The 22,710-nt window shown below is 43.1% G+C and overlaps 1 protein-coding gene across 3 annotated transcripts in view; it reads right to left on the bottom strand.

Moving 5' to 3' along the window:
• The window catches only part of LOC115531276 (integrin alpha-X), a 41,556-nt gene extending 19,568 nt beyond the window's left edge, over positions 1-21,988 (bottom strand). For 2 of the 3 annotated variants that reach the window (XM_030340429.1, XM_030340430.1), the window contains exons 1-6: positions 21,832-21,988; positions 21,449-21,563; positions 3,659-3,756; positions 3,106-3,176; positions 2,810-2,924; positions 2,456-2,583 (exon numbers count right to left, since the gene is read on the bottom strand). In XM_030340429.1, coding sequence (XP_030196289.1) covers positions 2,456-2,583; positions 2,810-2,924; positions 3,106-3,176; positions 3,659-3,756; positions 21,449-21,563; positions 21,832-21,868 — 564 coding nt within the window. In that variant the 5' untranslated portion in view covers positions 21,869-21,988. Of the gene's footprint in view, positions 1-2,455; positions 2,584-2,809; positions 2,925-3,105; positions 3,177-3,365; positions 3,441-3,658; positions 3,757-21,448; positions 21,564-21,831 lie in introns of those variants that run through there. The other variant, XM_030340431.1, reaches the window with a different exon arrangement.
• Between the last annotated feature and the right edge of the window lie 722 nt (positions 21,989-22,710).

Genomic DNA, 22,710 nt, shown 5'->3' with positions numbered 1-22,710 from the left:
GGTGGGTTTTTGGAAAAAATAAGCTTTGTGTTATGTGTGGGGCAGTTACATGGGTTCACCAGATGTGTTTTGATATGGGTAGGTCAAAAGGTCAAGCCGCATAATAGATTTATAGCCTTTTTTAACATTAAAAAAATAGTATAAAATCAAAAGGTGGGTTTTTGGAAAAAATAAGCTTTGTGTTATGTGTGGGGCAGTGAGATGGGTTCATCACACGTGTTTTGATATGGGTAGGTCAAAAGGTCAAGCCGCATAATAGATTTATAGCCTTTTTTAACATTAAAAAAATTGTATAAAATCAAAAGGTGGGTTTTTGGAAAAAATAAGCTTTGTGTTATGTGTGGGGCAGTTAGCTGGGTTCATCACACGTGTTTTGATATGGGTAGGTCAAAAGGTCAAGCCGCATAATAGATTTATAGCCTTTTTTAACATCACAATTTTTTTATAAAATCAAAAGGTGGGTTTTTGGAAAAAATAAGCTTTGTGTTATGTGTGGGGCAGTTAGCTGAGTTCACCAGATGTGTTTTGATATGGGTAGGTCAAAAGGTCAAGCCGCATAATAGATTTATAGCCTTTTTAACATTAAAAAAATTGTATAAAATCAAAAGGTGGGTTTTTGGAAAAAAATAAGCTTTGTGTTATGTGTGGGGAAGTTACATGGGTTCACCAGATGTGTTTTGATATGGGTAGGTCAAAAGGTCAAGCCGCATAATAGATTTATAGCCTTTTTTAACATTAAAAAAATAGTATAAAATCAAAAGGTGGGTTTTTGGAAAAAATAAGCTTTGTGTTATGTGTGGGGCAGTTAGATGGGTTTATCACACGTGTTTTGATATGGGTAGGTCAAAAGGTCAAGCCGCATAATAGATTTATAGCCTTTTTTAACATTAAAAAAATAGTATAAAATCAAAAGGTGGGTTTTTGGAAAAAATAAGCTTTGTGTTATGTGTGGGGCAGTTAGATGGGTTCATCACACGTGTTTTGATATTGGTAGGTCAAAAGGTCAAGCCGCATAATAGATTTATAGCCTTTTTTATCATTAAAAAAATAGTATAAAATCAAAAGGTGGGTTTTTGGAAAAAACAAGCTTTGTGTTATGTGTGGGGCAGTTAGATGGGTTCATCACACGTGTTTTGATATGGGTAGGTCAAAAGGTCAAGCCGCATAATAGATTTATAGCCTTTTTTAACATTAAAAAAATAGTATAAAATCAAAAGGTGGGTTTTTGGAAAAAATAAGCTTTGTGTTATGTGTGGGGCAGTTAGCTGAGTTCACCAGATGTGTTTTGATATGTGTAGGTCAAAAGGTCAAGCCGCATAATAGATTTATAGCATTTAACATTAAAAAATTATATAAGATGAAAGGGTGTTGTTTTTTTAGAGAATAAGCTTTGTGTTATGTGTAGGGCAGTTAGCTGAGTTCACCCTCTGTGTTTTGAAAAGGGTAAGTAAATAGTAATAGTACATAATCGTTTTAAAGCATTTATCAACATTAAAAATGATATAAAATCAAAAGATGTTTTTTTTGTAAAACATTTTTTGCTTTACATAGACAGGGCTTGTAATAACACATCTAAGTTGGTTAGACACAAATTCGTATATCAAAGCCAGTGCTAAATAGATTTTTCGAATGTGTCGAATATCCAACGTCCAATATAAAACCAACTTTACCACGGTCATTGACACCACCTAAGGCCGCGTTCACATCTAGCGTTTTTTTAAATCTGCCAGCGCTTGTTTTACATTATATTCCTATGGAGCAGAGCGTTTCTGGAAAAAGTCACGGCCGCTTTTTTAAACGCCTCTCCCAGCGTTTTTTTCTGCCATACGGAGCGTTGAAAAAAGTTCAACTTTCAGGAAGAAAGCGGCCGACGTCAGGCGTCTATTGGGCAACTGCCCAATCACAAGCGGAACATTGACACTTCGTCACACAGGAAACTCTCAACTGTCAAAACAAGAAACAATGGCAGACAAATCACTCGGGAAAGTGCCGGTGGAGCGATTAATAGTTTTAATTACAGAACATGTCGAGATCTACAACATGTCTAATAGACGCTTTAGCCTGGATACGTAGTAGGCGAGTAACGTCGGGTCTAGAATGGATTCGTTGCTAGGCGATAGAAAAAACGCTCTCGGCGCTTTTAGGGCCAAAAACGCTGCCAGCTTTTCTTTTTGTTGAAAAAACGGTCGGCTCAACTTATCCCTGTTACAAAAAACGCTAGATGTGAACGCGGCCTAACTCAGTAGGTAGCCTATACTGGACGTTGTAGGTGCACCATTAAAGGCAGAGCGATCCGATGCAAGTATCTCTGCAGCACCACCATGCCTCCCCTGGCCACCCATAGATTCAGGGCTTGGATAATATCATGCTATGTAATACATGGGTGTCATTGTGTGGTTACACATTGACACTGCGGTGGACCTCGAGAAGTGTTCTTATAGACATCTGTCCCTACCCGTGTGTCTCCAATGCGTAAGGAGCTGACCAAACGCGTGACAAAGACCTTCATGGCGTTGAAGTCCCGAACAGCTACGCTGCCAGAGCCGTCGATCAGAAAGGCGATGTCCGAAAGGCCAGGACAATCTGTCAATCCAATGAAACCCATGAAATGTGCATGATTAATTTCAGTTTACTGAATTTAATTATGTTTAATTGTGGTACGTTTGTTGAATAACAATATGAATATTTTGCAATGGACAATTCATAAGAGAACATCGGCCTATCTAAAGTGAGCCTCAAATCATCCTGTACACATCATAAACCTTTCCTCTATGAAGAGCTTAATACTAGGAAGTTTCAGCATGTTTACCCTTTAGAATTGATGGTCTTTGCAATTCAGCTCTATTTTGAGAGTTAATCTTCAAGCATAATCCGTTGAATGTGTTGATAGTCCTGCATTCTCTTGTAAGGGTTGGACCGCATGCCTAAACAAAGGAGAAATACGGTTACAAATAGTGTGTTCATTTTTGGAACAATTAAACAATACAACAATGTTTCTTCTCTAAACATCTAACTGTAGACGTTTGGACACTTGCCAATACTTTTTTGCCATCGATGGTTGTTTTTTAAAACAACCATTTAATGTTTAATAGATGGACCCCTCACCAAAGTATTTTCAGAGGCTGGGTCCTTCGTCAATGTCAAACCAAGAGACATATTGACGGCGAACACTGGAACTGGAATCAAAAGCACAAGGATAGAAAATTGAACAGTAACACTGCCAGGGTGCAGGGTCAAATCCCGGCTAGCTCAACTGGTAGAGCATGGTATTGAAACTGCCAAGGTTACGGGTTTGATTCTCATGCTCAGAATGCATTCACTTAAGGTATTGTAATATACTTTGGATGAAAGCATCCACTCAATACCTTTTATTTAAAAAAGTTGTATAAAGTGTAGCATCATGTGGATGTTGCCTTGTGATAGGTTTTTCCGAGGACCAAGATGATAAGCAAGCCTACATAACCTGAATGACAGTAAAAGTAACAGTTAATTAAGTATTGAGACCTTCATCAATAACTCATTTCACTTTCAACTTTTGACCCAGGTCCTATTGGGTCCAATTTACATACAGGCTGCACGTAAAAACACCACTTTTTTCATTCAGTCCTGTTCAACAAATGAAAGGTAGCATGTATGATTGTGAATAGAGTGTGATTACCTGACAGAGGGATGGGTTGACAATTCTTAGTAGTGCATTTGTAGATTCTGCCTCTTTGCGTTGGGGATGTCTGCAACAGTGGCTCGCTCACCAGTAAGCTTATCAGGGAGAGGGAGATGTTCATATGTTACTATAGGACTAGTATAGAACATATAAGTTGAAAGCACATGTGAGATTAGTTTAGCTTGATATGAACAAGGGCGTGACGTTGCAACCCTCAACACTAAGAGGGAGCACCGCTGCTCTCGCCCTTAAACCTCTACGACGAACTGAACAGGAACCTTGCACCTCTAGGAGCCTCAAACCTCTAGGAACCTTAAAGATCCCATGCCATGCTATTTATGGATGCTTTAATATAGGTATTAGTTGGCTACAAACACAGTATTCAAAGACGTCCCCGAAATTCAGCCGTGGTGCAGAGTTACAGCCACTCCAAACCAGTCGCACATTGAGCTTCCCCCAAACGCGCTGTTTCGGTGGGCGTGTCAAGGCAGGTCAAGGAGGGGGGTGGGGGTGTGGCCCTGAGCAGCTTGTAGCCACAGTACAATGCGCTCTGGTTACGGTGGGCGTGTCAAGGCAGGTCAAGGAGGGGGGTGGGGGTGTGGCCCTGAGCAGCTTGTAGCCACAGTACCATGCGCTCGCCGCTCTGTTGACGGTGGATGTATCACAATGGCTCGTAGAAACCCATATTATACATAGATATCTATATAATATAATATAATATATGATGTATATTATCACCTGGCCCTGCATGCGCTCTGTTTACGGTGGATGCATCGCAATGGCTCTTATAAACCCATATTATACATATCTATATCATATAATCTATAATATATATTATCACCTGGCCCTGAGCACCTTGTAGCCACGGTACCATGCGCTCTGTTTACGGTGGATGTATCGCAATGGCTCTTAGAAACCCATTTTATACATCTATATCATAATATATATTATCACGGCCAAAAGCTGTTTGAGCCTCCAGACGATCAAACGACCGCGTCTTCTTCCGATTGATGTGGAAGTGGAAGAACCAGAGACGTCGGAGAACCCGACGAAGTCCTTTGCGATTCATTATATCGTCTGCACACAGGTTTTGGCCGTGATAATATGTATTATTTGATATAGATATCTATGTATTATATGATATGAGATGTAGAGCCCCAGGACTGTAACGCTGCTGGAGTTGTTATTAGGATCTAAACAACACGTCGGACTCTCGACTCTGGTATTTCTACAACGAGACTCGTAGTGGGGGTTATCTCAGCCATGGTTGAGAATGAATTGGGGGAAAGGAACTTTGGCTTTGACTCCCTGAAGTACATGAACCACGACATGGAGGAGAAGGGGATTGTTGGCCGCGAATGTATCCCGCTTGAGCCCTGCTTCCCGCCGCCTCGGCAGCGGTCAGCGCTAATCCCCGCCTCCTGAAGCGGTGGTCCATCGGCAGCGAGGCTCCGGCGGGAGACGACCGCGGTCAACAATCCCTTTCTCCTCCATGTTGTGGTTCATGCCTACTTCAGGGAGTCAAAGCCAATGTTCCTTTCCCCCAATTCATTCTCAACCATGGCTGAGGTAACCCCCACTACGAGTCTCGTTGTAGAAATACCAGAGACGAGAGTCCGACGTGTTATGCGCCATCACACCAACAGCAGAACGGTTATCCAAATAACAAGGAAGTGTACAACACTTGCGTTACAGTCCTGGAGCTCTATATCTAAATAATATCATATAATACATAGATATCTATATCAAATAATACATATTATAATACCGACGAAATAATACCGACGAAGTCCTTTGCGATTCATTATATCGTCTGCACACAGGTTTTGGCCGTGATAATATGTATTATTTGATATAGATATCTATGTATTATATGATATGAGATGTAGAGCCCCAGGACTGTAACGCTGCTGGAGTTGTTATTAGGATCTAAACAACACGTCGGACTCTCGACTCTGGTATTTCTACAACGAGACTCGTAGTGGGGGTTATCTCAGCCATGGTTGAGAATGAATTGGGGGAAAGGAACTTTGGCTTTGACTCCCTGAAGTACATGAACCACGACATGGAGGAGAAGGGGATTGTTGGCCGCGAATGTATCCCGCTTGAGCCCTGCTTCCCGCCGCCTCGGCAGCGGTCAGCGCTAATCCCCGCCTCCTGAAGCGGTGGTCCATCGGCAGCGAGGCTCCGGCGGGAGACGACCGCGGTCAACAATCCCTTTCTCCTCCATGTTGTGGTTCATGCCTACTTCAGGGAGTCAAAGCCAATGTTCCTTTCCCCCAATTCATTCTCAACCATGGCTGAGGTAACCCCCACTACGAGTCTCGTTGTAGAAATACCAGAGACGAGAGTCCGACGTGTTATGCGCCATCACACCAACAGCAGAACGGTTATCCAAATAACAAGGAAGTGTACAACACTTGCGTTACAGTCCTGGAGCTCTATATCTAAATAATATCATATAATACATAGATATCTATATCAAATAATACATATTATCACGGCCAAAAACTGTGTGCACGTCCAGACGATATAATGAATCACAAAGGACTTCGTCGGGTTCTCCGACGTCTCTGGTTCTTCCACTTCCACATCAATCTGTAGTAGACAGAACCGCGCGCTGCCTGCTGCCGGCGCAAGGCACCACCGCCCGGCTGCCCGCTGCCGGGCGGTGGTGCTTCGCGGCGGTGGTGCCTCGCGCCGCGGCAACCGGCGGCAGGCAGCATGTCGCAGTTCATGTACTTCGATGTCGTTCTGCCATTGCATTCAAAATTCTGTAACTAGCCTGTTACTACGAACTAAGCAACTACCATACACGTATTAGCATTTAGCACTAGCTCAATCACGACTCCTTCAGAATTCTTGTGGGTGGTTACGAACCAACCAAGTGGGCAGGGCCATGAATAATAGTTTGACAACGCTACGTCACAGTGTCACCTTATCCAGATTGGCTCATTTCTTCTGCCTTTTTCCTTTCATTGCCTATTGCATTCAGCAGACACACTGCATAGATTTCAAACTTACCACAGCTCACAAACTTATTCAGACCTATGTTATTTAACAAACAACAGGAAAAATGTGATTTTAATGGCATGGGCTCTTTAAACCTCTACGAGCCTTAAACCTGTAGGAGCCTTAAACCTCTAGGAGGAATCAAAACCGTAATCTTGGCAGTTTCAATACCGTGCTCTGCCCTGACCAATTTGGCGCCCCAGGCAAGATTTTTGCTGCCGCCCCCTACCCCTTTGGATCGCACAGTAAATTCGACTACCAATGTTCATACACTCAGATAAGCTGCAAAGCTTTGTCTTTGAGACTTTTTTATTTTAGATAGAAAATTAAACACAAAAAACGTATTACGTTTTGAGTGACTTCAGATTCAAATTATTGTAAATACAATTAAATGTAGTGTGGTTTACATTTTTTATAGCTTGGGTCTAACCAGAGATTAAACAAGCACTCAAGTGAAGTGTAAAAAAAATACAATAATACATTATTGTATGAAAGATATGGGAAATGTAAGATATGCAAACCACAAACTATCCTCCAAATCAGCTTGAAAATAAACACTGCTGAAACAATGGTTACTATACATTGGATAATTTAAGGATAGTACCCCAATTTTACTGTGGGTTACAAACTGTTATGGACCTATGTACTTAGCTGATATGTTTTGATTTTCATTGACGCGTGTGGGTTTGGATTGAGCAGCGGACCAGCTAGGTAAAGAGCTAACATTCCTTTTTTTTTTAAAAAACAAACACTGCGTGACTAGTTAACTCTGGTTAAGTTATTTACCCGTAGCTTGGCAACGCGCTACGCCCTGACAACTTTTTTTCAACTTAATAATAAAACCACATTTAAAACCACATAATGCTTCGATAAGTGAATAAATTAAACTAATAGCCATGTATTAAGCTGAGTTTTGTATAGGGAACAGTTAGCTCCATAGAAATAAAGATAGAAAGATGAACAAGAGCCCGACAAAGTGACCAGTTGGCTATAGCCAGCCAGGTCAACATTAAAGATAAATAAATTAAAGTTACTGTATTTCTGTCTTTTCCCGTTTTTCCTCCTCTTCTTTCTTTCTCTTCCTCCCCCGGACGGGAGTGTTTAGGTTTCTTTGACATTGTGATGTGCAAATAGAGAGCTTTCTCCTCTCCGGTCAGAATGAGGGGGGAAACAGAAACTAGGGCGCTCTTTTATTTTACATGTTATTATGTTGTCTAATATTTATTTAGACATAACTACTGGTACTAAGTAATATAAACATTGAAGTTAAAGTTAGATGAATACAGTATGCAAAAAAAAAAAATACATATTTTTAGCGCCCCCTGCCGATGGATGCGCCTTTAGCATTCGCCTATACTGCCTATGCCCAGGGCCGGGCCTGCTAGACGGGATTCGACCCTGCACCCTGGCAGTGTTACTGTTTTGCTCTACCTCTTCTCCGTCATTCCTATGTTGGTATCACTAATTCATCACAGCTTAAATGTTCTAACCTTGTGTTTTTGGTTCCATTTCCAGCGTAAACCTCTAGGAGAAAAGTCACCAGGAGCACCAGACTGACTGAACAGGAACCTTCAAATTCTACCGCAAAATATAAAGTAGGCCTACAAAATCTGCATTATAGGCCTACATATTTTTTTATCCATCGGGCGTTTAACCTTGACCATAAGTTATAGCCATGGGAATTTCGGCAACAAACTTTTTGGGGGCTCGATTAAGTTAATATCTATCTTTTGACCAGTACAATGGGGAGATATAGGCGTTATCAATCCAATATAAATATAATACCCAAACCCTCAAATAACGATAGGTATCGACAGATAGACCGTGAATAACTAACGAGATCCAAACTTGAGTATGCAGAACAGACTATTGCTTATTTATCAGCCTGTTCTCCAACCTAAACGACAGAATAGACCGTGTTGGTGTGACCCAAAACGAGCCATATGAGCTCTCACTTGTACAGCGCCCCCAATCGCCTGTTTGAAGAAACAGCAACATGAATGTCACGTATGTCAACGTTGTGCCAAAACAAAATGGATGACATTAGATTTATTCTGTTGACATTTTTAGATAGTTTCTAACTTTTCTAGCGATAAATGGTCATTTCCGTTTTGTAATCTTCAGTGAATGTATACAATGTTTAGCCTGTTTATAGCCGTTTAGCCATTTATTCTTATTTGGGACAGACTAGGACGTGTTTTTGTTCACTTTGAATCCACCGAAAGAAATCCATTCTGACATTTCATTTTATAAATAGATTAGATTTATCAAGAAAACCTGCAGATTTCAAGTCTCCAGCCACTCACCAGCTTACACAAAAGACTCACTTGTTCAGAGTTCACCTGGACTGCATAGCCCCCCTTACACACTTATATTGTACGTCCTGGCACTTAAAATTCACTTTAGGAGGTTTTCTAACATTAATATGAGTTCCCCTAGCCTATATGGTCCCCCAGTAGCTAGAAATGGCATTAAGCCCAGTTCAGACCAAAGATTCACCTTGCAACGGCTTGCAACGAGACGGTTTTAGAACGTCGCAGGGGCGGTGTAAACGGGTCGTTGCAAGCCGTTGCAAGGAGTGGCAAGGAGTCGCCAGAGATTGAACATGTCAAATCGCAAGGTCCAGTTTTAGAACGCGGCGATTTAACTATTTCTCTTCAGCCAATCACAGCACAGAACAACTTGTACGTCACGGCCTTACTCCGTCCCGGTACCGTACTGTCCACTCCAGCATACAAATATCCTAAGATGGCAGACTTGTGGTCCGAGGAGGGGGAGGAGAATTTAATTCGCTTGCTGGAGGAGCAACCTGTCCTTTACGACGTTGGCAGTAAGGGGTATAGCAACAGGGACAGCAAGAAGAAAGCATGTGGCGACATTACAGTGGCACTTGGTGTGGGGTTTTAAAGCGTCTTAGAGTACCATATTAAGCGCTATATAAATTTCATTTATTATTATTATTAAGTTCAACTCGTGACCGTGTTAACTGGTGACCATTAGCCGAATGCGTCATTTGTTGTCGTGGCTACGCCAGCTGTTGGAAATCGGGCCAGACACGTAGCTGTCCTTGCGAATGCCTCTTTAATTTGTCTTTCAATAAAATGTCAAAAACATTCCCATCTCATTCGTATTTGGAGTGTAATTGGAAGAAACTTGTCACGTAGAACCGTTTTAAGCCGAAATAAATGAAAAACGAATGCTTAAAATACGATACATTACGGGATTCGAACTCATACTATCGTGGGGGGGGATATTAAAGGGACTCTTACCTTTGTTGCATTTTTACACTTTTTTTGGATAAGGTTAAATTGGTATTAATAAGGTAATAACACTCTAATATGCAAGACAGACCCACCAGGAGTAAAAACAAACAATTATTTTACTCTCATAATATTTAGTGAAAACTTCAACCAATAAAATTCTTCGGACCGACAGATTCTTATTGACCGACAGACCTGTCTGTTTGCTGCATGGATATATAAGGTTTTCCGTCTGCTTCTTGTGGCGCATTCGGGCCCGCGTCATCAAGGCGCGTCCTCAACTAGAGGGTTTGTTTTGATTCCACGGCAGACAGTAGCGAGTAGCGACCGTAGCGACTGACGATGGCAGACCAAAGTGGTCCACGGCGTACTGAAACTGCACCATTCAGTCCGATTAGGGGACTCATCTCGGACTCAGACTCACAGAGTTACCCTCCTCTGGAGCCTCAGGAAGACCTCCAGAATGTTGGCCACCAACTGCACCATTCAGTCCGATTAGGGGACTCATCTCGGACTCGGACTCACAGAGTTACCCTCCTCTGGAGCCTCAGGAAGACCTCCAGACTGTTGGCCACCAACTGCACCATTCAGTCCGACAAGGGGACCCGATTCGGCCTCAGAAGCCAAGTGGTCCCGCTCCCCTGGATGATTCTCAGGACCTCCAGACCGTTGGCAACCAACCGCACCACTCAGTCCGATTAGGGGACCCGTTTCGGACTCAGACGCGACGTTGTCCCGCTACTCTGGAGCTCCAGGAAGACCTCCAGACCGTTGGCAACCAACCGCCACACTCAGTCCGATTACGGGACCCATTTCGGGCTCAGACGCGACGTTGTCCCGCTAATCTGGAGCTCCAGGAAGACCTCCAGACCGTTGGCAAACAACCGCACTATTCAGTCAGATTAGGGGACCCATTTCGGCCTCAGACGCTACGTTGTCCCGCTACTCTGTTTGTAATGCTCATACACGTTTCTATATTATGACCCCTGGGAGTCTAAACATAACCCATGGGAGTCTAAACATAACCCATGGGAGTCTAGAACTTTTGTACTGTAGCGACCCTGGGACAGTTAAATAGTTTGTGTGTTATGTGTTACATTATATTTCGTTGTCCGTTATGCCAGTTGTTCTATGTGCATGTATTGTAATGTTCTTCTTGTCAATCAGCGTGGGGGCGAATCATTAGGTCAGCTGGGGGAGGGCCTTGGAAGAACAGGAGGGTGGGGGCCTGCACACGAGTGAGACCGTGTTGGGGGTTGCCGGGGTAACCGGGGTTTGTTTTGTGTCGGTTTTCTGCCGTTGGTTACAATGTTACGGGTTTCAGTGACCTGGTTTTGGTTCATTAAAACTACCTTCAACTACTAATGACTCGACATCATTATGTCACCGGCGAGGTCGTTACAGTACTCGTTAAAAAATAACGCTTAGTTTTGTACGCTTAGGGGGTGGGGCATTGGAGGAAGGCGGGATGATTTGAATGTGCTGTAATTCTCAAATGCAACAAAGGTGAGAGTCCCTTTAATAAGGTCGGATTTCATTCCGTTGTACCGTGGACCCCACATAGAAAATCTCCGCAATTTTTTTTATAAATTCTTCGTGAAAACACGAAAGGCAGCCAGATCAACTTGTGAACTTGCGTTCACAGTTGCTAGGGAAACCACCTACCGTTGCAGCGCGTTGCAGCCAGTGTGAACTGCCCAGTTTTAGAACGTCGCAGCCCGTCTCGTCGCAAGGCGTCGCAAGGAGTTGCAAGTCGTTGCAAGGTGAATCTTTGGTCTGAACTGGGCTAATTGTAAAACGAGCACTAGCCATCCTGCTCTGCCTTTGTCAAAAGGAATTGTCCGCGATTGTCCCCCGCCGGAGCCACGATGCCGGCTGCCTCAGCAGCACTGGCGGGGCACAGCCGCCGCGGGGCACCGCCGCCGCGAAACAGGCCCCGCGGCTCCGGCGGGAAACAATCGCGGTCAACAATCCCTTTCTCCTCCATGTCGCGGTTCAGTCTACTTCAGATTGATGTGGAAGTGGAAGAACCAGAGACGTCAGAGAACCCGACCCAGTCGTTTGAGATTCATAATATCGTCTGGAGGCGCGTTAGTTCGTCTGGAGGCGCATACAGCTTTATATATGTATAATGTAATTGTGGTAGGCCTACTCTCAAAACGGATTATTTTATTTATATTAGAAAAAGGTCATTTTCTCTGATTTAAAGGGTGAAACGATTTTTATAAATGTATGAGACCAGTACATTCATTTATTCCTCATAATTTGTCTTGAGAGGAACTTAAAATGTAAGCAGCACCCAGGTGGGACACTTAAAGGACAATTCCGGTATTTTTAACATTGAGCCCCCTTTCTGGTTTGTTTAGGATGAAATAGAGTGGGTGACACAGAAATTTGAACTATTAGTCCTTTCTCGGGTATTTGGCTCATTTTGAATCACTCCTGCCTGCTTCACAATGGTTGTCTGTGTGCATACACAAACCTGTCAACCCAGCAACCCTAAACGTTAGTTTTCAAAAATGTGCTAGTAACCGAGTGGTTAGTGGCATTCGTGAAGTTTAAAAAAAAAATATCGGCGCAATATATGGTTTCTGTCGTGTTTTATTGCACATTTATCGCCAGTTGATTTCAGTTGGAAGACTCATTACTGCACGATGATATTACTCCGCCGAACCGGAAAGGTGGGCTGTTTACGTTGGTTCGAAGTCTTGTACCGTGAGCACCTCGGATTAGGGAAAATCACATGGATGGATTATGGATTATGAAAGGTGGCTTCTGGAGGACGCACTCGATTTTGAGTTTGACGGCAGAGGATATCGTTCTGAACCAGAATTCACCCAAGAGGAGCTACGTGAGATGGAGGCTAGGGCTACGGAGGCGCCTGAAGCTCCGGCTGAAGCGGTCCCCAGGATCACGGGCGGGTGGTGTGCCTGTGGGAAGTGCAGGCAGATGCCGACGGAAGTCGAAAGTAGGTGCTGCACGGAGTGGGACCTTGTGCGGAAGTTTATATGCGGTTGTGAGGTATCTGAAAAAAATAGTTCCATTTAGCAACTAACACGGATGGAAACCATATATTGCGCCGATATTTTTTTTTTAAACTTCACGAATGCCACTAACCACTCGGTTACTTGCACATTTTTGAAAACGAACGTTAAGGGTTGCTTGGTTGACAGGTTTGTGTATGCACACAGACAACCATTGTGAAGCAGGCAGGAGCGATTCAAAATGAGCCAAATACCCGAGAAAGGACTAATAGTTCAAATTTCGGTGTCACCCACTCTATTTCATCCTAAACAAACCAGAAAGGGGGGTCAATGTTCAAAATACCGGAATTGTTCTTTAAGTAGTTGCGTTCCGGGTTGTCGTCAGATGGGAGCACTTCCGCTCGCGTCCTCAGACGCAACTTGGATGACGAATTACCTTTTAATTAAAGGTGCTTAATAAATACAATTATTTTGATTTGATTAGCATTTTACAGACCCATACAATGATGGCGTTTAGTACGGTCCTTCACCGTTGCTTCTTTACCCATAAAAAACTTCCGTCAGTGTTAAATTGTGCTGATTTACCTTTGAGCATTTCCTGTTATAGGCTACTGTGTAAAACGCTGTTTAGAATTAATGTTAGTATCAAGAAAAGAAAGACCCACCGGTGGGGGGGAAATCTTATGTTTTATTTATCTTTTTTTAATGCAAACGTGCATGTTGCAGAAAACTACTTCAAAGAACATCAATGGGGCACTATAAGTCTCTGTATCGTAGGCCTAATTTGAAAAACAACAACTAAGTTACCTGATATCAGTCATTCACAAATAAAGCGGTTTTACAAGCATGTAGTTGTACAGGTATATACAGTACATTTCTTATTCTGAGTGCAAAGTCAACCCGCATGTGCTTTTTGGTCCTGATCCTTTGGACACCCAGGGCCCGCTCTCCCAATATCATCCCACTGCAGACACAAATGGGCGTTCTCGTGTGGTGGGTTACTACTCCGAAACCATATAAATAGTGTTGTATTAAACTTCAAAGCTTTTCAAATCTTATTTGGAAAATAACTTCACATGGTGTTGTAATGATATCAACATCAGTTATTAGATCGTCACGCTCAGCATGCGCAGTTGGACTGGCGCGCTGCATGTTGATGTCAGTTCCGGGTTAAGAACGTGACAAGGCGAGTTATTGTTACCTCATGTATGCGTCATGAATATGAAGGCCTTCTCTTCAAGCTACTTACGGTGTGTTTATTAAAGCATGGTGAGCAGCTAAGAGCTATGCTAATAACCCACGGAGAGGACATCGGTAGCCTATTTATTTCCAGGAGAGAAAGAGGACATACCAACGCAAAGATGCAAGCATTACAACCACCACCCAGCCTTCAGTTGACAGGTAATGTGGCTGAGAATTGGAGGAGATTTATACAACGCTTTATGTTGCACCTGACGGCGATCGGGGCGGACGAGAAGAGCGCTAAGATGAAGGCGTCAGTTTTCTTCCATGTGAAAAAGCGCTGGAGCTATATAATAACTTTCAGTTCCAAGGTGACGCGAACAAAATGGAATTGGATAAAATACTTGAGAAGTTTGAGGATTACTGCATCCTTAAAAGAAACGTGACATTTGAGAGACACAGGTTTTTCACGTGGGTGCAGAAAACGGGAGAAACTGTTGATCAATATGTAACGGACCTGAGGAACCGAAGCAAGACGTGTGAGTTCGGAGAGCTGACTGATGCCGCTTTCACACCAAAAAGAACCGAGAGCCAGTTCCGGGCTGGTGCTAGGGCCAGTTCCAAACTGGTTCCAGCCTTACCCCAGTTAAGAACCGGTTGGTTTCACACCGGCCAGAGCCAGCCATGGAGCCGGCGTGAGCAACGTCATGACGTCACTGCAAACGTCTCCGCTAGTGAGCTTGGACAGAAGCATACGGCCGACATCTTTCTTTATTCTGGGTGGAAATAGGAACATAGATACGCCATTAAATGCGTTTATGGAAACATTTTTAGCGAGAAATGTGCATTTTACTTTCATAATGTTCGCTCGGTGAATATGAAGGATGTTTGGTTTGATAGTTATGACGAAGAGGGAACGCTCCGTTCACTTGCATGGACATGGACTCATCTGGCTGCGTTGGCGCGTTGACGCGTTGAACCACCACACAATGATCAAGCGTCAGGTTAGGCGCGCAGAGGAACCCTCGCGCCAGTTTCAAACACAACAACAACAATTTCGTCTTCGATTCAATCCGTGTATGGTTCGTTCTTTGAATATTCCGATTTAAAACAAAATCAGAAAAAACAAAAAAGAACCGTACACGGATTCACGTCCATTGTTTACTTCGGTGTTTTAAAAAATGCCGGTCTTCATTGGTCTTCCTGTTTATGAAGGTACGGATAACTCCGCCCCCTGCCCCCGGCGTAAAAGCGGTTCTAGTTCTAGCCCAGCTCTAAAGCGGGGCCAGAGTTGAACCGTTTTTTAGGGGCCGGAGCCGGTTCTTTGGTGGTGTGAAACCAAAGCCCTGGCCCTAGCTCCGAACTGGCCCGGAACCGGCCCCGATTTTGCGGCGGTGTGAAAGGGGCATAAGAGAGGCTGTAAAGGGAACAAGATTTGGACCTAGGAAAAGCACTAGGAATGTGTAGAGCAGCAGAAACTGTGAAAACACAAGCAATAGAGCTGTTTAGTGAAAGCTGCAACGTGGATGCTGTAAGAAGAGATGCAAACAGAGCAGTCAAGAAGAAGAGCACGGCTCCCGACGTAAATACGTCGTGATCAATGTGGCACGCAGCATGCTCCCAGAAGATGTCCCGCATATGGTAAAGTATGTCACAACTGTAGCAAAAAGAACCATTATGCACAGCAATGTAAAAACCAACAGAGCAAAGTTCATGCAGTGGATGAGAGTGACTGATGAGTTTTATGTAGATGTAGTGACAGAACAGAACACAGATAAAAAGGACTGGATGTTGACAATGAAAGTAAATGACACACACATTGCATTGAAACTAGACATTGGAGCAGAGGCAAATGTGATGTCAGAGGCAACGTTCAACAACATCAGACCCAGACCTAAAGTGCATGCAACAAAAATGAAAGTACGTGGATATTCAGGAACAGCTATACCTGTGAAAGGAAGATGCTTGGTGGAAGTGACACACAAGGACAGAGAACGCACACTCGCATTCGTCGTGGTGCACAGAGACGTGCAGGCCAAATTAGGTTTAGCTGCTTGTGAGAGACTGAACCTGGTTAAGAGAGTGCTTGTGGTGGAAAGTGAAGGAGAAACAGTCTATGATGAACTGATGGAAGAGTACAGTGACCTGTTTCAGGGTCTCGGATGCCTTCCTGGAGAACACACAATCAGAGTGGATAAAAATGTGCCACCAGTTATTAACCCATGTCGAAAAGTGCCATTTGCTCTTCAAAAGCCACTGAAAACCGAGTTGGACAGGATGGAAAGCCTCAATGTGATCGAAAAGATTGATGAGCCAACTGACTGGGTGAGTTCGCTTGTTATTGTAGAAAGGAAAAATGGCAAGCCTAGAGTGTGTATGGATCCCAGAAACTTGAACAGAGCAATACAAAGAGCAATACAAAGCTGAACACGATGAGAGGCTAAAACAAGTTCTCAAGGCAACAAGAACAGCAAACTTGAAGCTGAATAAAGAGAAATGTCAGCTTGGGGTTAAAGAACTAACATTGGTGGGGGACATCCTGAGCAGCGAGGGCATCAGACCAGATCCCAGGAAAGTGTCTGCAATCGAAAACATGCCAAAGCCACAATGTAAGAAGGACATACAGAGATTTAATGGCATGATAAACTACATGGGATAATTCATACCCAATCTCTCTGAACGCATGGCACCTCTGAGGCAGCTGACTGAAAAGAAGTCATGAGAAGTCATGGAAAGAACTGAAGACACAGCTCAAATTAGAACCAGTTCTGATGTTCTATGATCCAGTGAAGCCCATCAAAATCTCATCAGATTCTTCACAGAGTGGGCTCGGAACTGTTCTTTTACAAAAATATGATGACTGCCAACCAATTGCATATGCATCGCGCTCAATGACAGACGCAGAGACACGATATGCACAAATTGAGAAAGAACTGCTCAGCATAACATATGCCTGTGAAAGATTTCACCAGGTTGTTTCAGGACAGGACATAAGCGTTGAAACTGACCACAACCCGCTGATCGCGTTGTTTCAAAAGCCGCTCAATGACTGCCCACTGAGAATACAGAGGCTGCAAAGCTACTCGCTGAATGTAATGTATACCCCGGGCAAGCTGATGTACACAGCGGACACATTGTAACGAGCAGTTGACCCACAGGAGCCGACGCACACTAAGATGAGTGATGACCTGGATGTTTATGTGAACTTGATCACAAAGGCACTGCCAGTAGCAGACGCGAAAATGGAGCTCATTAGAACAGAGACAACAAGAAAATACACGACGGGCATCTTGGGATTGAAAAATTTGGCCTCTGGCCTCGAATAAACCAGGATGTGGCAAATGAGGTGGCAAACTGCACAACATGTTTAATATATCATATTAAGAGCTGAGCCACTTAAGCCGCACACAGTGCCTGACAGACCATATCAAAAGGTAGGCGCTGACCTATTTGTTTCTGCAGGGAAAGACTAAATTGTGGTGACAGACTATTATTCCCTGTTTCCAGAGGTCTGTAAACTGCACACTACAACAGCAGAGGCTGTTATAACGTCTATGAAGGCCATATTCTCCAGACATGGTGTGCCAAGCGAAGTCTTTTCTAGCGCCAGTTTTGCACGCTTTGCAGAAGAATGGAGCTTTGTACACACAACGTCAAGTCCTCACTACCCGCAGTCTAATGGTTTGGCCGAAAAGTCGGTCCAGACTGTGAAGAGGTTGCTCTGTAAAGCAAAAGACATTGGAGCTGACTTTTACCAAAGCCTGCTTGTGTACAGCACAACGCCACTAGGGTGCGGTATTTCACCAGCACAACTCCTAATGGGACGTCGCCTTAGATCCAACCTGCCCATTCAGGAGAACTTGCTGAAAACGAAGGAGGGGGGGAAAAGTACAGAGGTTCAAGGAGCAGCAAATAGCAAAACAGAAATTCTACTATGATAAAGGAACACAGAACCTACCTGAACTGCATACTGGTGATTATGTGAGGCTCAAAGATAAAACAAATACATGGTCACAGAAAGCAACTGTTATAAATGAAGTGCATCCAAGGTCGTATACCCTTAAAACAGAGGAGGGAGCAGTGCTGAGACGGAACCGGCAAGACATTATGGGACCAGCCACAGCAGATCAAAGAGGTGATGCCGCTGCTGAACAACCTGGACACTCGAAGAGCTCATCACCTGAGGCACCAGTTCCGGTGCAAGACTTGCCCTTCAGAAGAAGTTCCAGGGCTGTGAAGCCACCACAGAGGCTTAACAGTTTTAGGGGATCATGAGTATTGTTGTAAAGTTATGAGTTTATACTTTCCCTGGAATATTCTAATGTTCTTACACTGCAGTTGAAAAGGTTTAAATAAGTAACTGTTGCAGTTAATAATTACAGTTCATAAGAGTTAAAGATAAGTATTGAAAAACGAAGTATGTGTTGTCTATGTAAATGTCTTACATTCTTATTTTAAGAAAGGGAGATGTAATGATATCAGCATCAGTTATTAGACCGTCACGCTGAGCATGCGCAGTTGGACTGGCGCGCTGCATGTTGATGTCAGGTCCGGGTTAAGAATGCGTCAAGGCGAGTTAATGTTACCTCATGTATGCGTCATGAATATGAAGGCCTTCTCCTCAAGCTACTTACGGTGTGTTTATTAAAGAACCCAGCTAAACATTACAGGTGTGTCTTTTTACAATTTATTCGTTACCAGCATTCGTAGTGTTGATCAGCAGTAAAATAGTCAGCCAAAGACGTTGATGTCGCTTAACAACCGAAGACGCTGGGATTGACAAGTTAATGGACTAATACCCATGCAAGTGAACGGAGCATCCAAGGCATTGAGAAGACCTGTGTAATAAAGGCCTATAATATTTCTGTTGATGGCATAGATTTCTCCTCAGATTAGGCCAATAAGGCAATGATAACAAAAAACAAAAAAAATAAAACGCTCGATCAAAGGCCCGGGTCGGGTCAATCAAAACCCTTATTGTTGAACATGAATTGGCTAAACAAATGACCACTGTAGCATATTTAAACACAATTCAAATTGTGCAGAGAATTATTTCCATTGGTCATTCTCAGGGGCGCAACTGCCTACTTTCTGGGGGGTATGCAGACACATAGCAGGCGCCCCCCCCCCCCCCCCCCTCTTTGATCTGGGCACAAATTTGACCTAACACACACAAAAAATCATTTTGAGTGCACCAGGACAAATATCCGGTGTTTTTCTTAAAGGCAGCCTTTTTAAGATGCTCTGCCAGTGTAACATCATACCGATCAAGGATACCCAGAAAATTTCCATTTCTAGGATTTCCTAGCTGTGTCCCCCTCAGTTGGAGGTTTCTTTCTGCAAGGAAGAGTATGCTGTCGATCACTGGAGTCAACAGGCTCTCTGCAATTCGCTATCAATAGTTTTACCTAGGCATAAGCAGGATGCCAATTCTTTCCACATCAGATAAGCATTTATGTGGTAACCACTTGTTTCATGGTGCTAGGTATCTTTGAAAGACACTGCCAGTTATTATACCCCACCACAAGGCGCGTGTCAGCAACTCTAGCTTGACTACCATGTGCAAATAATTATTACAGCAGGACATGTTTCTTCATTGGAGGACGAATTGAACCTTTTGATATAATAAATCGAGATTCTGGGGTTGGCTTTACATAATCAGGTGATCCTGAACACCATTATTTAACAAGCGCTCCAGCCTACAAATGCCTTCATCTTACCAATTACTACTTTTACTACTGTCTCGCTTATATCATTCACACAAAACTCATGCTCCATGCTTTGGTCGTTAACAGCCCATGTTTGAGAAACAAACCTCATTTGACTGTATTGAAATGCAGGGAAATAAATAGTACATATCATTTTTTTTTGTTTTGATTATGGATCAGCATTTGTTCAGTGTTTGGTTGATTAGGGTAAGGGTTAGCTTAATCTATGAGATTCAGACATATTTAGACAAGGGTAAAATCTTTAGACCAGGGTTAGTTCTATAGACAGGGTTAGATCTTTAGACCAGGGTTAGATCTGTAGACCAGAGTTAGAACCTTAGACAGGGTCAGATATTTAGACAAGGGTTAGATTTATAGACCAGGATTAGATCTTTAGACCAGGGCTAGTTCTTTAGACAGGGTTCAATCCTTAGTTCTATGTATCCTAAGACCAGTGGTGGGTAGTAACGCATTGCAAGTAACGCAAATGAGTAAAAAAGTCGATTTTTCGGGTAACGAGTACTTTTCACGTTCCTTTTCTAAGTCTGTAATTTTACTCTTGCTCAAGTAAATATTTGATTTAGAATTCTACTCTTTACTCAATTACATTTTCCATTGTGCCTTCATTAAAACGAGTATTTTGATAAAGACATTATCTTCGTTGACTGTACATACAATCGTACACGTTAGCGACGCACCCTCCCTAGGTTGCAACATTGTTGCAATTCCATAGCCGAGGTGACGAGTCGACCGTTACGTTGGGACTGAGGACTAGAAACGCATGGATGCAGACGCGCAGGAAGATATTTTCGCCAGGGTGTGCGGAGTTAGATACTATGTTACACTGTATTCTGCAGACCACTCACAAACTTGTTCGTCATTGTCGTGTCTGGCTCTGTGAGTGTGCGTTCATGCTATGTGCGTAGGCTGGATAAATCTGGTTGCCCAATCAGCCAACCAAGTCAGTCTTGTTTGTGTTTAATTGGTTGTGTTCCTACAAAGCTCTTGGCTTTTAGTCACATGCACAGAGCTTAATGCAAATTTGTTTGAAATGAAATTACCTTTTTTGTTGTCCATATTGCTTTTGTTGTACAACTTGTGAAGAAATGTTTTAGGAGTGCATCTCTTTCTCTCCCTCACTCACGCATTCTAACACGTTATGTCTTTTTCACTGATCCAAGCATTCCAATACAAAAATGTAAAGTAACTTGTAATTTGAGTAACTTTAAAATAAAGTACTTTTTTACTCTTACTCAAGTAGGTTTTCCAATTGGAATATTTATTTTTACTAAAGTAGATTTTGAAGGAAGTAATTTTACTTTTACTTGAGTATAGATTTTCAGTACTCTACCCACCACTGCCTAAGACAGTGTCAGATCTTTAGACCAGGGCTACTTCTATAGAAAGGGTTATAGTTGGATCCTAAGACAGGGTTAGATATTTAGATCAGGGTTATTTCTATAGACAGGATTAGAGTTAGATCTTAAGACAGTGTCAGATCTTTAGACCAGGGTTAGTTCTATAGACAGGGTTAGAGTTAGATCTTAAGACAGGGTTAGATATTTAAACCAGGGTTAGTTCTATAGACAGGGTTAGAGTTAGATATTAAGACAGTGTTAGACCAATATCATCTTCTCTCACCCAGATCCTGTCTGGACGACCTTGTATCCAAACCATCCAGAAGGATCGCCAGAATTTGTAGTCAACGTTTGCCAGGCTCGGGAATCCACGTTAAAGGCTTGGGACGCCTGCAAGCCTGAAAAAAAATGAATTATCTGTGAGTGTGTGTGTGTGTGTTTGTAGTGTATGTGTCTTAGTTCAGTTAGAACTTAGCAGGATGTTTGAACTGATTTCCTCTAAATACAGACTTCACAACACACAACGAGCCACACAAGAAAATAGTTCATGCATCATGAGCCCAATAATCACATAGGCAACACAATAATCAACTAAAGTCTTAAGAATCAAGACAGGATAAGGACTAAAATGACAAAATAGGACACTGTTTAACGCGTCTTTGTTACCTGAGAAGCACACTACAAGAGTGATCATCCAGTCCATCACGGTTGTATTTTCGCTCCCCAGACTGTGTGCAGGGAGAGAGAAGTGGGAGCTGCAGAGCGCAGAAGGCTGAGCGGTAGCTGGCGCGGGGCGGGCTCTTTCTGTTACCCCATCACAAAAGAGACACCCCGTGTCCGGCCACCAGGTCACGGTTGGGATGCAACGCCCCATGATAGAATTCAGGGGCTGGGCTGGGAAGAGGAAGTGGGCTGCTATGAGAAATAATAAGTGCAGCTGAACTGGATCCCTGGCCCTGCTCACAGCTACAGGCGCTGTCAGAGAGACTCGTATCTGATGCGAAGGGGACATTGCAAATAGAATTGTCCAGCCCTAATGTATATACATCTATTTTATTCCCATAACATTGAAATTTAGGGCAGTGGTTCTCAACTGGTTTGGCCTTGGGACCTACATATTACATGGTCATTATGTCGCCACCCATCTTTATTCAAACCAAGCAAATTTATGTCAGCAGACATTTCTTCATGCGCCTACCTATTGTAACATTCAACAGTAGCCGCGTTTACATGGACACATCTGATCCGCATAGATTTCTATGCGGAATAGAAAATGATCATATATACGCCTCATTCGGAATACATTATCTGTTCGGCATAGAATTCTATGCCGAATAGAAGAGGTGGTGTAGTCCGTTTTAATCGACATGTATACACTTATTCCGAATAGATTGGGGTTTAACTTAGAGCAGCTGCAGTAGGCCTAGTTCGCAATTGGTCCACTGAGCTCCGTCTGTACTTTTATGCACAACGAACTTGACCGCTGTCAAGGAAAGTGGATTTATTGCGTGATTCACGTCTTTGATACCACTCCGTAAGTAATCC

The sequence above is a fragment of the Gadus morhua genome, chromosome 18, assembly GCF_902167405.1.
Source record: "Gadus morhua chromosome 18, gadMor3.0, whole genome shotgun sequence".
NCBI classification, from domain to species: Eukaryota; Metazoa; Chordata; class Actinopteri; order Gadiformes; family Gadidae; genus Gadus; species Gadus morhua.
Note: the sequence above shows the minus strand (reverse complement) of the source record. Positions and strands in the feature narration are given on the sequence as shown.